We start from the raw sequence: 18,067 nt of genomic DNA on the forward strand, positions 1-18,067 counted from the left end.
AGGGGCAAGGCCATGCATACACTTAAATACTGTTTTTATAAATGAAAACTTTAAAAGATTATCAAAACTTAACAAATTATATTTTGGAAGAATTTGACAATGATGCCATTTCATTGCTTTCTGATCCATTACTTTTAAAGTTTGTTTGTATAGTGACATCACAGGCTTAACAACTGATTGACAAGCTTGACCCCAAATTATCGTACAATAGGTCATATGTGACCCTGGACCACAAAACCAGTCATTAAGGGTCAATTTTTCGAAAGATATATAATATGAAAGCTGAATAAATAAGCTTTCCATTGATGTATGGTTTGTTAAGATAGGACAATATTTGGCCGAGAAACAACTATTTGAAAATCTGAGGGTGCAAAAAATGTTTTATCAAAATATTGAGAAAATCGCCTTTAAAGTTGTCCAAATTAAGTTCTTATCAATGCATATTACTAATCAAAAATTAAGTTTTAATATATTTACAGTTTGAAATTTACAAAATATCTTCATGGAACATGATCCTTACTTAATATCCTAATGATTTTTGGCATAAAATAAAAATTGATAATTTTGACCCATACAGTGTATTTTTGGCTAATGCTACAAAATACCCCAGTGATTTAAGACTGCTTTTGTGGTCCAGGGTCACATATGTGATAATATCATAGCATGCATAAACACTTCAGCTGCTTTAAGAGATATACATGGTCTTATCATATGAAAACAGTTCAAATTTGTCTTGAAAGTCTTAGACAATTTCTTAATATGGGCATCAAACTTAAGCGTAGAGTCGACTATAACCTCTAAACATTTAAATTCACTGACTACCTTGATTTCCTTTTGGTCGCCTTTGATTTTAAATACACCCAGTGCTTTGTTCTTTAATGAAAAACATATTGAAACTGTTTTGTTGTAATTTAAAGTTATCCTGCAGCCACTGGGAAATACAGACCAGTTGCCTGGTTAACATTTCTGCAGCAATATTAGAAGTTTCTGCTTTTACATAAATAATTGTGTCATCTGCATACATTTGACAATCAACCTCCTTGCAACTTTCAGGTAAATCATTTATATACAAACAGAAGAGCAATGGACCTAATATTGAACCTTGTGGTACAAATTAAAGTGCAATATCCCTTCCAAATCTGAACCCATAAGCATATATATATTATATATGATATAGATTTTTTTTGGAGAGAAGTGCTAAATTATAAAATGTTGTCATTGTATCTTGCCAGAGTCCCTTAGTTCTAATGTTCATGAGAGTAGTATTCTCTTACTGTATGACAGATATACTGTAAAGGTAAATATAGCAAATATTTTTTGGTGTAAATAATATTTGATGTGGTGTCCCATGGGCTTCACAGAGGGTGGGTTGCTGTAAAATGCACACCTTTATCGCACCAATCAAAATAAATATTTAAGGTTTACTTTTTCAGCAAAATTTGAGACAACCTGTTTATGGTAACAAGTAAATTTGTTTCAGTTTCCTGATCTAAGATAAAACATAGTTGTTTCCCAAAAGCCGGCATGCTTTTGCAAGAACAACAACATAATTCCCTTCGGAACGGTTATTCTGCTTGATCTGTCACACTATTTAAATACAAAATGAACATCAATGCAAAATGTTCCTCCCTGCGACGCGACGCTATCCTGTAAATTCCCAAATGAGATACAAAACTCATTCTTTGATGCACTTTGTGTTATACATCTAAAGTAACAGATCAGCAATAATAAAGTTCTAGATACTGTAGGTCATGAAACATTTGACAGCAGGATTCATTTTTTTTTTTTGGTTTGTTGTCCTGACCAAAATTGGATTTAACTACTAAAAGCTGAGATGGAGTATGGGTGTACAATATATTTCCTATCTTGGATCATAAATCATCTCGACCTTATAGAATAAGTATTTTAAAGGTTATTTTAAATTTGTATTATAATAATTTAATTGGATTAATAAATACCTAAAATGTCTTTTTTATTTTTTCTCCAACAGATATACTTAAATTACTTGGCCAACTACATCCCCAATGTGTGGAACTATGAGCAAGGCTGTACCATCTGTGACCAAGACATGGTGGATTTGTCTCAGCTTAAAGTGAGTCATCCAATGAAAGCCACAGTAGCTGTTTGTGTTCCTTTTCCTCTTAGCACCAGAAAGTTATATCTTGAAATTGCCATTTAAAACAATGAAACATTTCCAGCTCTATTAATGCATGCTTGTATATGTTGAGTGAACAACTAGCTGTTCGTAGTTTTACACATTCCTGAAATTATAAATCTCCATGAGGAGCCACTTGAGGAAGAGGAAGTTGTGCACTGCTGTGGTGCAGGAAATGGCTTTTGGTTTTAGGACTGTTTCACTTACTGGGGTGTTGCTGTCAACCAGACCTCTCTTTAGCGGGCGGCTCAATGTGGGGTTTTATACACAGGGTAACTTCAAGTGGTTGTCCTGAAAATTTAAGGGTTCAGCTAAGGCTGGCAAAAACGGCTTTGAGTTCTTTCCAATAAGCTGTTACAGATGTGGAAATAGCTAATTTATTGCCTGTAGTATTTGCCAGAGAATATTTCAGGTCACAAGCTGACCTGATAATACTGACACATTTATCAGCATTTGATAACACACTGCTAAGGTTTTCTGAGAGGTTTCTAGAATGTTATGAATTTATGATGAAACGGAAGTAGCAACATAACTTTTTCTTTCATATCAAGAATGAATGCAACAGGATGACAGAGTGAATTTTAATTTCATGTCAACATGTTTAGGTTGGTTGCTTGGTGGCATTGCTAGGTGGTTTTTAGGTTGATCTGGATAGGTGCTCAATGGCCCAAGTCAAAAGATCCCAAATCTCTATGTAATCTATAGTTATGTCTTGGACCATCTGTCACAAATCTGTAGAGTTTTTAGACCATTTTATGGTCCTCCAGGCAGAAATCATAAGTCTAGTCACTTATAAATTATTATTACTATTAGAGCATCAGTCCTCATCAATCTGCATGGTATTATGAGATGATATATCCATAGTGCAAACAGTGCAGGGCTGCATTTCTCAAAAGCATTGTGAGATGAGCTGATCGTAGAGACCACTGGAGACAATGGATCTACCATCTACTTTGGCTTATTATGCTTTTGGGAAATGCAGCCCAGGATAGTAAGGAAATTCCAAAACAATGTTGACTATGAATAAGAATGAATTGAAACAACAGGTAAAACAGATTAAGGAACACTGTTCAGTATTAACTATTTGCTTATTAGCATTCATATAACTAGCATGTTGGCTGTTTATTACTACTTACAAAGCACATATTAACGCATTACCATATTCTAGATCCCTTAACCCTAACCCATATCTAGATATAACTACTACAACAACTACCTTACTAACAATAAACAGCAATTATGAGGTTATTGAGGGAAAACTCGTAGTTAGTGAATATGTGTTCCTAATCAAAAGTGTTATCAAACAATGCAATTGAAACAGTAGAGTATAACTTTATTTTTTTCTTTGTCTGGACTGAATTTTTTTTTTTTTATCTTACATTAAAGAGCAAATGGCAGGAGAGCTTTTTCATTTCAGTCATTGGCAGAACCTCAGATGACTGGTCAAGCGAAACAAAAAGCCTTTTTTAACACATCAGACACATTTGGTTTATTTCTAGGAAGCACTGGAAATGGTGATGGGATGAAGCCCAGAGTCTGTTGTTTGTCAGGACGAGGGAGTGGCTGGGTCGTATACCACTCTCATCTGCTCAGTGGTTTTGGGTTGTTTCTTGAAGAAGGGACAAGGGTTTAAAATCTCACACTGTATATACTGAGGTCGAAAGGGCCCAGTTAAAGGAAACTGTACCAGTCTAGACTCTGCAGAATCTCCTGTTTAGTCCCTGCTCTTCTGTCGGTAACAATTTAAAGACTTCTGGCTTGATTCTAGGACACTCCCTTCAGAAACCCAAAGGCAAGGTCGGAACTGGGAAATTACATGGTGCCACTCAGGTTCCGTTTCATCTAGTGAGCTGTGTAGACTGGTCAAGAACCACAAAAGCAGTGGTGACAGATGTATATAACTTTAAGCTCAACGTCATGGGAAAGAAGCTTTAACTTTCAAGACCTCCAGCAGCGCATCTTGCTATGTAAAAAAAATAAGGCTGGATGGTGTTATTTTGCTATATCACTTTAACAATGGTAGATTTATTTGTTATCCTATATTCACATTATTCACATAATTCACACAAGTAATGTGGAAATACAGAGTGAAAATACAAACAAGTCAAGAAAAGCTTGATATTAAAGGGTTTTACAGAATTTGACTGATATACAGTCACATTTGTTGTATATTAATTATTTTACTAGTTCAGTTTTATGATTCAAATGTAGTTTACCTGATTTAAGAATTAAGAGCTTTGTTTTAATATTTTGAGTCTTTTTATTATTGTTATTATTATTATTATTTTTAATTTTAGTGTTAAAAATAGAGTGTTCAATGTGACACTGTTTGTGCTTGACAAATAATTAAACTAGATTAAGTATATCTTTCATTTATGAAGTATTTAATTCTCTGTATTCTTAAAATAATAATAATAAACAGGGTTATTAAGTATGCCTCTGTGCATTAGTCCTGTGATGGACGTCATGGTGTTTCCTTGCCTTGGGCCGAGACACTGGGAAAGGCTCCAGCATCCCCATGACCCTACAGAGGACAAGCTGTTTGGAGAATTGATGGATGAACATGGTTAATAAAATAAAATAAAATATTTTGTTGAGTTCCCAAGCAAAATATTTAGATTGAGATACAATTACTGCACAATATAAAGAGTCCTACTGTGATTTACATTTTTTTTTGGGTTACGCACCCTAAGTGAAAACATTATGAACGCAAACGCATGAAAAAGTCGTAATGCTTGACCAGACATTTCTCCCTATCTAAACAGGAATTTCCACAAGTGACTGTTGGTATATACATCGAGCAGCCGACTCCATTCCTGCCAGAGTTCCTCGAGAGGTTCCTGAGTCTAGGTTATCCTAAAGATAAACTGAATGTCTTTATTCATAATAGTGTGAGTGTTTGGCTGACAAAGCAATGAGAACTATTTTACCTTTTGGATTTTAGCATCTGTCTCTGACTGTGCTTGTTCCATGTCTTGTTCTTCAGGAGGTTTACCATGAGAAGCACATACAGAAGTTTTGGGAAGAGAACAAGGATGTATTCCGCAGTTTTAAAGTTGTTGGCCCCGAGGAGAACTTAACTCAAGGAGAAGCAAGGAACATGGGAATGTAAGCATCCCTTTAATTTCAGAGTCACTCTCGAAAATATGCAAATAATGAAGTAATTACAATGCAAATTGGAGAAATTCAAGCTCTAACTCCTGATCAAAGATAAACGCAAACCCTTGCCACATGTCAGCAAACTTTTCAGCTCCTTACAATTAAAAAACACAGGGACAACATCCGACTCACCACAAAGCAGTAAATCTGCCCCTTCCGATATCAATGCACCAAGAAAATACAAAGAAGCTCCTCTGAACCCTTCTATTTGCTCTTAGTTTAGCACTCCCCAAAACACGGCTGTCTCCAAGATTCATATCCCAGCTCCAAAACTAATCTGCTTGTACATGACTGCTTTAATACAGCTACTATACAAGCTATCACAATCATACCAAGTGACATATGTAAACAAATGCTGCTAGATACGCTCATTTGACTTCTCTGAGCTAATTTCAATAATTACCTTTAGCTAGCTCATTCTAATAGTAATTATTGCTGCTTGTTTAAGTGTTATGTTCATAATTAGAGTTAGTAACTTGGTAACTCCACATATTAAACTTCAGTATGTGACTTGTTGGATTGGTGATGAGTTTTGCACAGACAAGCATAAATAACTGACATCTATAAGCTTTTAGTGGATGTATTGTATCATATACTATCAGAGGTGTAAAAAGAACTCAAAAGTTTTACTCAAGTGAAAGTAAAGATACTCAGTGAAAATTGAAAGTACAAGTATCTGGCCAAAAACATACTTGAGTAAAAGTAAAAAAGTACTACTTTAAATTGTACTCAATTATTAAAAAAGTAGAAGTACTTTTTTTTTTTTTTTTCTGACAGACATTCAGAAGTTTGGTTAAAGGGAGAAAACAACACAAAATGCAATGGCACAGGTCAAACACATATCTAGTGCAGTGATAACAATTAAAATGCACCACAGCAGAAGACACACACACACACACACACACACACATAAGGAAACTCCAACCTTTCCACCCTCATGCCATCCCATATATGAATGAATGAATGAATTATGCTTATATAGAGCTTTATTGTGTATTGCTGTACACACAAAACGCTTTACAATCATGTGGGGGTCTCTCCTCAACCACCACCAGTGTGTATCATCCACCTGGATGGCAGCCACAGTACAACGGCGCCAGTGCGCTCACCACACACCAGCCATATATATATGTATATATGACTTTTATTTATCAGATGAACACAAACTAATATCTAAATCATCTAAACTAAATCATCTCTCTTCTTATAAGACGAGTATGGGACGTCCAAAAATGACACTTCAAAAACTACACAAAGTGAATATGACAGTAACTCATACAACCCCTGTTAATGAATCGATATTTTAAACTTGACTGTCGTGTTCACTTTGTGTGGTTTCTGAAGTGGTCCTGACTCCTTGCATTACACGGACTAAAAATCTTTGCTTGTGTTCATCTGAAGAAAAGAAGTCATAAACATCTGGGACGACATGAGAATCTTCATTTTTGGGTGAACTATCACTTTTAATAACAATGTGATGACGAGCTTAGAAACATATTCCAGACTGAATTAATGAGGAGAGTCGTAGAATTAAAACATACAACATTAACGTTTTGAAAGGCCACTTTTTTGTGTTGTCTACGTCACTGTCTAAAAGGATAATTAATCTTTTAATTGTTTATTTGGGCTTTTTCTCAGCAAATATTACTACATAATTATTAGTGACTAATTATATGACTTAATGAGCAAATTATGTAATTATTAAGATTAAAAAAAATATTATTTGAGAGTCCAAATTCCTACTCAATGTGTCACATAATGACATTATTAAAACAACTTATGCACTACCTGGTAAGAACATCACAACATGAATTACAATTAATTAAACCTAATGTTCATTTAAACACTTTTTATTTTTTTAATAATAAAAATTCCCCCCAAAATATTGAATATATTAAAATTGTCATCATTGATTTTATTTGCACTCAATCTTTTGCATTCAGCCAATATATTACACAGCTAATGGCTCTATCAAAACAGAAAGAATAATGAATAAACGTTTAGTGGGGAAAACACAACTTTGCTACTTCAACATGCTTCCTCAGATTTGATGGTGAACTTCTGAAGCCAGACATGATGAAAGATGAAAGTCATAACTGAAGTAGAACTGTGTGCTTGATGCGTGAAAACAATGATCATTGGTTTCTTACGTCAAGCACACACTTTTGAGCTTCCGTTTACCATATTTAATGTGCATAAGATAAAATAAAAATGCAATGTACTTTTTAAGCTTAAATACAATTGTAAGGAGTAAAAAGTACATGTAGTCAGTTTAAATTGTACTTGAATAAAGTAAAAATCCCCCAAAATAATACTTAAGTAATCAAGTAAAATTACTCAAGTATTTTACACCTCTGTATACTATCACATATTTGTAGGGCTTCTCTACAGGATGTTCCGTAGACACATTTATTCTCTTAGCTGGTCCTGGCGCTGTTTTCTTACTGCATGTCTGTGTTTGGCATCAATGGCTGTTGACATGGTGATATCACTCAAGTTGTTTGTCCTAATTACTAGGTCCAACAAATGCTGGTTTGCATAAGATGTCAGAGCAGACAGAAGATGTTTGTTTCCTGCCATTGTGCTTCAGAGCAGAGCATTCTAAGAAAACAAAAAAAATATATACTAATAATGATCCTCAGAGGAACATCGTATTGCTCAGATATTGGTCTTCAATAGCTAAGGACACAGTTAAGTTTAAGTATTAACTTTTCTGAGATGTTCATCTGAAAGACTTTAAAGGACAATTTGATCTTGGATGAATTTGATAAGAAATGCTTGTGTTATTATTCAGATCGCTGACATTTGAATGCAGTTTGTCACATTTCAGGAAATAAAAAGTTCAGCAGAATTCTCTCAGTTCACTCTTACTGCTGTTCATGAGAAACAACATTGCCTTGAATTTTGCTATAATTAATAATGACACCTTCACTATTTTCTAACAGGGATTTGTGCCGCAAGGATCTTTCTTGTGATTATTACTTCAGCATTGATTCAGATGTGATGCTCACCAACCGTCAGACCCTAAAACTTCTCATCGAGCAAAACAGGTAGTTTCCCTTTAATCAATGCCGAGCATTTCAATGCTTTGGAATCTTCCACAGTAACCATTTCGTCTGAGGGAACAGCCTTGAATCCCTCATGTGCTAAAGCCACAGGAACATTACAGCCGACTGAATGCAAATCCCTCAAAGTTTAAAAATAAGCACGGGTGGCTTCCTGTTTTCCCATGGTGCAACAGTCTGCTCTATATCACATGTGCTCTTATAATGCCACTGGACTTTAAATAAGAAACAAGCCCGAACTCAGTCACATTTAACGTGACAACCTTAAGCGCTCTTTCGCATGACTATGGAGAAAGCGCTTTTCAGATATTTTAAGAAGCATTGGGAACTCTTCTGCTGGCCTCTAGCTTGTGGAGTGAAATCGTATCCAGGAACCATCGAAATGTGGAATTTTACTTTCTTGCTCTCACATTGTTGACCAACACTATAATTTCCACTAATGTGTTTTGAATGACATGTTTACCTATATTCTGTATGCTTGTTGAGTTGAAGGTCACAATAGAGGTGAAGGGCTTGACTATGTTACTTCAGGGTTACTCTCACGATTATAGGAACGATACCATATAAAACTGCGCTTATGTGCCTGAATAATAGGATGCCTTCTTCACAACCTGACACGATTATGAAAAGTTCATGGTACGTGGATTATGGTAACCACTTATGTACTATAAACTTTATAAACCAATCCATCCACCTATTTTCCAAACCACTTATCCTCTGTAGGTCACAGGGATGCTGGAGCCTTTCCCAGCATCTCAAGCCACAGTCAGGGGACATCCTGGATGGATGGCGACTCCATCATAGGGCTAACACACAGACACACCTACAGGCAATTTATTTTGTCCAAATGACCTATTCTGCATTTTTTGGGGGGGTTGTGAGGGAAACCAAAGGCCTTCTGGTTCAAACTGGGGACTTCTTGCCACCACGTAGCTCTATTGTGTCATCCTGGAAACTTAAGTCAGTACAAACTACAGCAAATCTAAACTAAATCTAAATTTTGTGATAATCAAATATCATCATCACATTTGGTTTAACTATAATTTTAGAGTCTTCTTGTAGTGGCAAAAAGCAGCATTATTTCTTGCATAGTAGGCCTATCATAGTACATTTATGGACTGTTGCTGATTTCTGTGCTGATTTTTCCTTTTTCCACCTTAGAAAAATAATAGGCCCTCTTGTCACCCGTCACGGAAAATTGTGGTCCAACTTTTGGGGAGCCTTGAGCCTAGATGGTTATTATGCGAGATCTGAGGACTACATTGACATCGTGCAAGGAAAGCGTGTGTGAGTGTCTTGGAGGATGTAATCCAGAAATTACTGATATTTCACTGTATATACTAATCTTCCTGGAACATTATGAAATTGCATTTATCCTTCTCTGAATCAAAGAGTACTCTATCAGAATACTTTTTAGCATGTCCATTGCTCACCAGGTCATGTCTTTACCAAAGTCTATTTTAAAATATTATTAAAATATGACTAGATTTTTTTGTCTTTTCTTGTATAAATAGTGGTGTGTGGAACATCCCCTTCATGGCCCACATCTACCTCATAAAAGGCCAGACTCTGCGGAATGAGCTCAAAGAGAGGAATGTCTTTGTCTTGGAGAGATTGGACCCCGATATGGCCATGTGCAGGAATGCCAGAGATTTGGTATGACCGCTGGAACACAAAACTGTACAATTATACTAATTACAGTAGTATACAGTATACTAATTACATCTAGATCAGCAACATTCATAGCATTTATTTTATAATAGTAAAGAGTTGTAACTATTTAGGTGTGCAATGTAATTTAATATAATTTATTGCTGTGTAATTAATGTAAAAAAAATCATGATAACTATTGTTTTTGTATTTAATATTATATTTAGTATTCATGGCAAGCTCCATCAACAGCATTTGTGGCTTGCTGTTTTTTAAAATCACAGAAAAAATATATAATAATAAAAAATTCAGCAAAGCATTACAATGGAAGACACCAAGAAAACTGTTACATTGTATACTTATTTTTTCAAAAGTCATAAAATAGTCACAAAATGTCATGGATTCTGTTGATCGAGCTGAAATTGGAAAAAGGGAGGAATGTAGGCGTAGATATGGAAGCCCCTTTCCGCCACTGTATAAAAAATGAAAAAAATAAATTAATAATATGAAAAATAAAAACAATATTAATTGCAACTTTTTATCTCACAATTCTGATTTTTCATGATGTAAACTTGCAACTCTGACTTTTTTTTCTCAGAATTGTGAGATATAAAAATTTGCAATTGTAAATGATAAAATCAGAAGTGCAAGATAAAAACTCACAATTGCGAGAATTAAATTCAGAATTTTAAGATATAAACTCGCAATTCTGACTTTTCTCTCACAGTTGCAACTTTATATCTCAAAGTTCTGTCTTTTTTCTTGCAATTCTGACATTCAGAATTGAGAAATAAATATTTGCAATTGCAATTCCAATTCTGAGGGGCAAAAAGACTGAATGCGAGAATTGTGAGAAAAAAATTATTATAAGATCGCAATTAGTCACAATTAAAAAAAAGTAGCAATTACTATTTCAAAAGATTTTACTCAGTGGCAGAAACGAGCTTCCATAATACAGATTCATACAGATTCAGTAGATCATAAAGCAATTCACCTCCAAAAACAGCAATTGTTCTGTATTAGTTTTCATATGTCAATTTAGCCTGATGTCTTAATGCTTTGAAACATCTGCTGCACCTCTGTGACCAAGATGTAACTGGCAAGTATTCTAAGTATATCAGTGCGCTATCGTGAAGGCATGGCGTGTCTGTCCGTTTTTGGCAGCCTCTGTGATGCATTCAATGTGTTCTTTGCCCATCATCCTTTCCTTCTCTCCATTTTTCACATTCATACTGTGACTTTGAACCAATGGGAATGTTTGGCTGTGTGCTTTTTGCTCCTTAAAAAAACTAATTATCACTAATAACTAACTATGATGTTTTTCTAACTGTCTACAGCTAACTGCTTAGGACACCTAAAGGCAGCGCATAGCCATTTTCTGAGCAGAAAATCAACTAAAAAACCTCAACACAAGAGTGCGCAGGCATCTCTACTGTTCTGCTGGAGTTTAATATTTTACATGTGCTGTATCCGTATCTTCCCTAATATTATAATTTCTTAATCTCTCTCTCTGTATCTTAATCTGTTTATGTCTCACTATATAATTTACATGGTGCTTTTCCTTCATTTTAGACAGTACAGAGAGAGAGAGAATCTCCTTCTCCGGAATCATTCCATATGCTCAGACCCCCACAGGTTCCTCTTATTTTGATTATTATATCATGCATTATTTCATATTTAAATGTTTTAAAGCAAGGCATCGCTTTTCCAAATGGTTAGAAAGTGATATTCCAACCAAACTAAATTAAATATAGTCATTAATGCAGATTTTGAAGGAAAATGTATACTAACATTTAATATTTGCTTGCTTTGGGTTCATGTGTGTAATCTTAAAATCACAAGGATTGTTGTCAGATCACGGAACATATAGTCCCAGAGGACTGGGTGAAACAATTTTGAGATGAATTACTATGCATGTGGAAAAAACCATGAATCCCCATTTCATGCTCAATGCGGTTGTTTCATGGTTTTTCTATTCCAAAAACGTAGGCATTCAGACATTTTTTTCTTTTAAAACTGTGGCCATTTTTGAATACATCTTGCACTGACAGATGTGTTCTCCTAACAAGCTGAACCCTTTGGAAAAGTGATGCTATTGAGTTTGATAAGCTACATCTGCTTTTTCTGATGGGGTTAACCTGGACAAAGCACCAGATATTATATATACACTGGACCATGAAATTCTACACAGTGGTGGAAAGGCCAATGAAGGGTCTAATAGATTTCCTTCATTATAGTTTTCCTTGCAGTAACATCGATATCCAAGAGCAACCCCCTTCCAAGCACATTAGTACCAGTAACAAGAAACTTACCCTAATTACATTGACTTATCTCAGTCTAGGTATTTACATGTGTACGTTTGCATTAGAATGAACAATTAGACTAATATGCTTGAGATTGGTTCAAGACATGTTTTGGTAAGGCCTAGACTGAGAGAAAGTCTGGATCTTCTCACACTTATGTTGTCCCTGCTTCTAGTGTTGCAAACAGGAATGTTGATTCCTGAAGTTGCAATGTTCCCAGCACTTCCCTATGTTCCTGTTCCATTCCCTCTCACAGCCCTCCCCAACATCTGTCCTCGATTGTTATTGATTACACATTATCACAGATTATGCTGATAATTTGTGATTTGTTTTCATCATTGACTTTAAATTATTCGCATGATGTGTTTTGTTTATTGCTCATTTTACATTGTTGTTATCATTCGATTTTTGCATTAAATACATCATTTGTAGTATTTACAGTAACTACCTTTTCTTTGTCCGCCACAGGGAGTTTTCATGTACGTTACAAATCGTCATGAGTTTGGAAGGCTTATTTCGACTGCCAACTATAACACATCTCATTATAACAATGACCTTTGGCAAATATTTGAAAACCCACTGGTGAGTGACTAGATGATTTGTGATCAAATGTTTAATGTGTACAAAGTGTCTAGTACAATATATAAACAACAGGATCCACAAGGGTTCATTAAGTGCAACATTTGTCATCAATAATGATGTGGAGTGCTGACAGGGTAAACATACAGTACATCTGTGTTGACCTCGATCTAGGTTTAAGTCTGCCTGCTGGGAGCTAATCACTGTTTGCAATGCAGGTCAGTCATTAGGCCAAAGTACTAATCCTCTTTCTTTTTCACAGGACTGGAGAGAGAAATACATCCATCCCAACTACACCCGAATTTTCACTGAAAACATCTTGGAGCAGGTGAACAAACATTTACTTACATTCATTTAGCAGATGTCGTTCAGATAGTGTAGGAATGATCATTCCACCATGGAGGTTTAGTAAAAGTTTATATTCCAGAAAGGTTCACTCACTTACTTACCAGACTTGTGGGACAAGGATGGATTTGCAAAAGTGGATGCGGGTAGGAGGGTATGATGGGTCCAGACAATGTTGGGTATATTAAGAAAAAGAGGAGGCAAAGCGCTGATCCTTGAGTCACCAGTGTGGTTACTGTATGTACCATGGATACAGTTCCCTTCCATGATACCATAAAGCAGGGGTCTTCGACCCTGCTCCTGGAGAGCTACATCCTGCAGATTTAAGCTCCTACCCAATCAAACGCAGCTGAACCAGCTAATCAAAATGTTCAGGATTACTTGATAATTACAGTCTGGTTTTTGGAGCAGGGCTGGAACTGAAGTCTACAGGACGGTAGCTCTCCAGGAGCAGATTTGAAGATCCCATTCTCTTGGTCTAGTTGGCCTCTTTCGAGATTGTAAATCCACTGATCCTCCAATAAACCAGGGTGGTAGCTCTCCAGGAGCAGGGTTTAAGATCCCATTCTCTTGGTCTAGTTTGCCTCTTCTGAGGCTGTAAATCCACAGGTCCTCCAATCAACCAGGACTGCATTTTCAAAAGAATCATAAGCCTAAACTGATCGTAGCTTGATTGGTGCCAGTGGGTCTAAGATGTACTTAGGCTTATGATGCTTTTAGGAAATGCAGCCCAGGACAGTAGCTCTTCAGGAGCAGGGTTGGAGATCCACTTATAATTTAAATAAAGTTACCTGCACCAAAAGAACTGTAACTAAGATTAAATTGCAGTTTGAAGAATTCTTCATCTTCTTTCTAATCCTTACATTGGCTGTTTTTGCTACTATGACTTTTAGACTTCTATATGGAAATTACTTATGTTATGATTGTCAGACACACACACACACACACACACACACATATATATATATACATATATAAGTAATTGAAAGTACAGTTTTCTATGATGTAACCTTTGAAAAGAAAAGCATTTGTTCTTTGCATGGCACTCTCATCAATGTTTGTATGAGTTAAGATTATTTAGAGTGAAAATATTATATATATATATATATATATATATATATATATATATATATATATATTTGATCCCCTGCTGATTTTGTACATTTGGCCACTGACAAATAAATGATCAGTCTATAATTTTATAGATATATAATTTTATGCAACGATTTGCATTTTAATGAGTGAAATAAGTATTTGATCCCCTATCAGTCAGCAGGATTTCTGGCTCCCAGGTGTCTTTTAAACAGGTAACAAACTGAGATTAGGAGCACTCTCTCAAAGGGTGTGCTCATAATCTCAGCTTGTTACCTGTATAAAAGACACCTGTCCACAGAAGCAATCAGTCAATCAGATTCCAAACTCTCCACCATGGCCCAGACCAAAGAGCTGTCCAAGGATGTCAGGGACAAGATTGTAGACCTACATAAGGCTAGAATGGGCTACAAGACCATCGCCAATCAGCTTGGTGAGAAGGTGACAACAGCTGGTGTGATTATTCGCAAATGGAAGAAACACAAAATAACTGTCAATATCCCTCGGTCTGGGGCTCCATGCAAGATCTCACCTCGTGAAGAAAACAATTGGTAACTCACTACACGGTGAAGGACTGCAATCTTGTAGCACCTGCAAGGTTCCCCTGCTCAAGAAAGCACATGTACAGGCCCGTCTGAAGTTTGCCAGTGAACATCTGAATGATTCAGAGGAGAACTGGGTGAAAGTGTTGTGGTCAGATGTGACCAAAATTGAGCTCTTTGGCATAAACTCGCCGTGTTTGGAGGAGGAGGAATGCTGCCTATGACCCCAAGAACACCATCCCCACCATCAAACATGGAGGTGGAAACATTATGCTTCTAGGGGTGTTTTTGTGCTAAGGGGACAGGACAACTGCACCGCATCAAAGGGACGAGGGACGGGGCCATGTACCATCAGGACCAGGGCATTGAAAATGTGTCGTGGATGGTATTCCAGCATGACAAAGGAGTGGCTCAAGAAGAAGCACATTAAGGTCCTGAAGTGGCCTAGCCAGTCTCCAGACCTTAATCCCATAGGAAATCTGTGGAAGGAGCTAAAGGTTCGAGTTGCCAAACGTCAGCCTCAAAACCTTAATGACTTGGAGAGGATCTGCAAAGAGGAGTGGGACAAAATCCCTCCTGAGATGTGTGCAAACCTGGTGGTCAGTTACAAGAAACCTCTGACCGCTGTGATTGCCGACAAGGGTTTTGTCACAAAGTACTAAGTCATGTTTTGTGAAACATTTAAGTCACTTATTTCACGCATTAAAATATAAATCAATTTATAACTTTTTTTGAAATGCGTTTTTTCTGGAATTTTATGTTGTTATTCTGTCTCTCACTGTTCAAATAAACCTACCATTAAAATTATAGACTGATCATTTCTTTGTCAGTGGGCAAACGTACAAAATCAGCAGGGGATCAAATATTTTTTTTTCCCCACTGTATGTTATGGTGGAATAGCCAAACTCGTGCTGCATTAAGGATGAAAGTTAACCTGATGATACTAAGCATCTGTTTATGTTTCTGCAGCCATGTCCAGATGTTTTTTGGTTCCCTGTGCTCTCGGAGAAAGCCTGTGATGAGCTGGTGAATGAGATGGAAAATCATGGTTCATGGTCTGGTGGAAGACACAAGGTCAGATAAACCCGCCGGCCTTAAAACAGTCTGCACACTGTGTACTGGGATTGGCCATGAATGAAAAAGACTTTAAAAATTTGTAAATACAAACAGAAACAGATTTTTAGTTAACACTTTATTTTAAGGTGTCCTTGTTACACGTTACATGTAATTACTTTATAATAACAATTAATTATGCATAATTACCTAAGCCAAACCCTAATCCTAAACATAACCATAGTAAGTACATATAGTTAATTAATATTACTCAGTATTTAAATGTATAAATACACTGTAGAAAGGACACTTTAAAGTGTAACTGGTTTTTATTCTCAATGGACAAAAATGTGTAAATATTTAGTCAATTACATATAATATTGTATTTTTTCATCCAGTGGAAATTAGCTTTTAGTAGATTTTACACAGTTGCACAATTGCTGATAACATTTAAGGCTTTTATCAGTGACTGATTGCCTAGTCATTGTGTTTTCTCTTTGCAGGACAAGCGTATCTCTGGAGGCTATGAGAGTGTCCCGACAGATGACATTCATATGAAACAGATCGATTTTGATATGCAATGGCTGCACTTTATCAGAGAATTCATCTCCCCTGTCACTCTCAAGGTCTTCTCTGGCTATTACACCAAGGTGAGCCAGTCTGTATGCTTCTGGACAGAGTCATAATGAGCTGTTATATCAGAATGTTTGAGCATGTGTTGATGAATTTCTCTCTTCTACCTCGACCTCACTTTTTTGTGAAACATTTCATCCTTAAATGCTTTCTAGGATGAAACCCAGGAAGCCTGTAAAGAACATGGTTATATTTCACCTCCAATTTAGAATAATTTAAGATTTAGGGTCATTATAATCATTAAGATCAAAAGAAGCCGTTGAATCCTTTGAGTGTGGGTAAATTTATTTTATTATTTAATAATAGCAGATTTGCATTTCAGTGTTTTCATTATTAACCCAGTTTGAGAATCACAGAATCATTATCCACTATCATGAATCATGGTAAATGTAAGGTTACTTTTTTTATTTTTACTTTTTTTTCACTTTGTGGGGTGAAATATGTCCCAGACATGGTCTTGATTGGCTTCTTGAAGTTCATACATTAAGTCAGGTTGATTTGACTCATAGCTTCACACCCCAATGCAATCACTGAATCACTGAGCTGCTAAGTAGAGCAATTTTTTTTTAATAATTTGCCCAATTTAAACAAATTTTGTATTTTGTCAGCCACATTTTATTTATTTGTTTTAGTACGTTACACATCTGCATGATTTCTGAAGGCTTATTGCTGCAGCCAACCAAAACACAGCTTGCTAGGTGAGCTTTGTTTAGTTTTTGGTTGACGTGACTCATGGAATGAGTCAAGTCATCTTTTTCTCTGTAATTTTCGACTTTCTCTCTTGCGCTGTTCTTTTAGGAGGGCTCTGTCCACTGTTAACTGGATAAGCGCTGTTAGTTCTCTGGTTGATTTGACTCATGGAATGTGAACTTTGGTTGGCACCATGAGTCTGAGTTCTTTGTGGGTCATCCATTAAAGGGACAGTAGACCCCAAAATTGAATATACAGCATTATTCACTCACCCTATCCAAATCCATAAACTGTTGTTTTCAGTAGAAATCAGAAGCAAAATTTAAGAAGAACGTTCGCTAAGCTCTCTTCCATACAACAACAGTCCAAAGTGAAGCAGTCTGTTAAAAGGACCATATACTCCATATTGTCCATACTTTGCCATATCAAGTCTTCCAAAGCCACACAATAATTTTATGTGAGGAACAAAACATTTATCTATAATCTGTCACTGTTTGGAAAATAACTACTCAAAGATCCTTCACCAACTGCTTGTTCCACAGAAGAAAAAGTTTAAATGAAAAAAAACTGTAAGCAAATCTGTCAGATACTTTTGAGAGTTGGGTTTTGATTGTGTCTCCCATCTGTTTTTCTTGCAGGGTTATGCGATTATGAACTTTGTGGTGAAGTACACTCCAAACAGGCAAGCCTATCTAAGACCACATCACGATTCCTCAACATTCACCATCAATATTGCTCTCAACAACAAGGGCTTAGATTTCCAGGCAAGTTGATACACTGGCCTTACGTTTCCCAAAATAG

The 18,067-nt window shown here is 36.2% G+C and overlaps 1 protein-coding gene across 2 annotated transcripts in view; it reads left to right on the plus strand.

Annotated features, from left to right (window-relative positions):
- Positions 1-18,067, plus strand: part of LOC306862948 (procollagen-lysine,2-oxoglutarate 5-dioxygenase 2-like) — a 46,644-nt gene that overhangs the window by 25,844 nt on the left and 2,733 nt on the right. The window contains exons 8-19 of one of the 2 annotated variants that reach the window (XM_079406058.1): positions 1,991-2,092; positions 4,921-5,046; positions 5,142-5,263; positions 8,260-8,364; positions 9,541-9,666; positions 9,894-10,035; positions 11,602-11,664; positions 12,801-12,914; positions 13,174-13,239; positions 15,860-15,964; positions 16,447-16,593; positions 17,905-18,030. In XM_079406058.1, coding sequence (XP_079262184.1) covers positions 1,991-2,092; positions 4,921-5,046; positions 5,142-5,263; positions 8,260-8,364; positions 9,541-9,666; positions 9,894-10,035; positions 11,602-11,664; positions 12,801-12,914; positions 13,174-13,239; positions 15,860-15,964; positions 16,447-16,593; positions 17,905-18,030 — 1,344 coding nt within the window. The remainder of the gene's footprint in view (positions 1-1,990; positions 2,093-4,920; positions 5,047-5,141; positions 5,264-8,259; positions 8,365-9,540; positions 9,667-9,893; positions 10,036-11,601; positions 11,665-12,800; positions 12,915-13,173; positions 13,240-15,859; positions 15,965-16,446; positions 16,594-17,904; positions 18,031-18,067) is intronic. The other variant, XM_079406059.1, reaches the window with a different exon arrangement.

This window comes from Barbus barbus, assembly GCF_936440315.1.
Source record: "Barbus barbus genome assembly, chromosome: 44".
Classification (NCBI taxonomy): domain Eukaryota; kingdom Metazoa; phylum Chordata; class Actinopteri; order Cypriniformes; family Cyprinidae; genus Barbus; species Barbus barbus.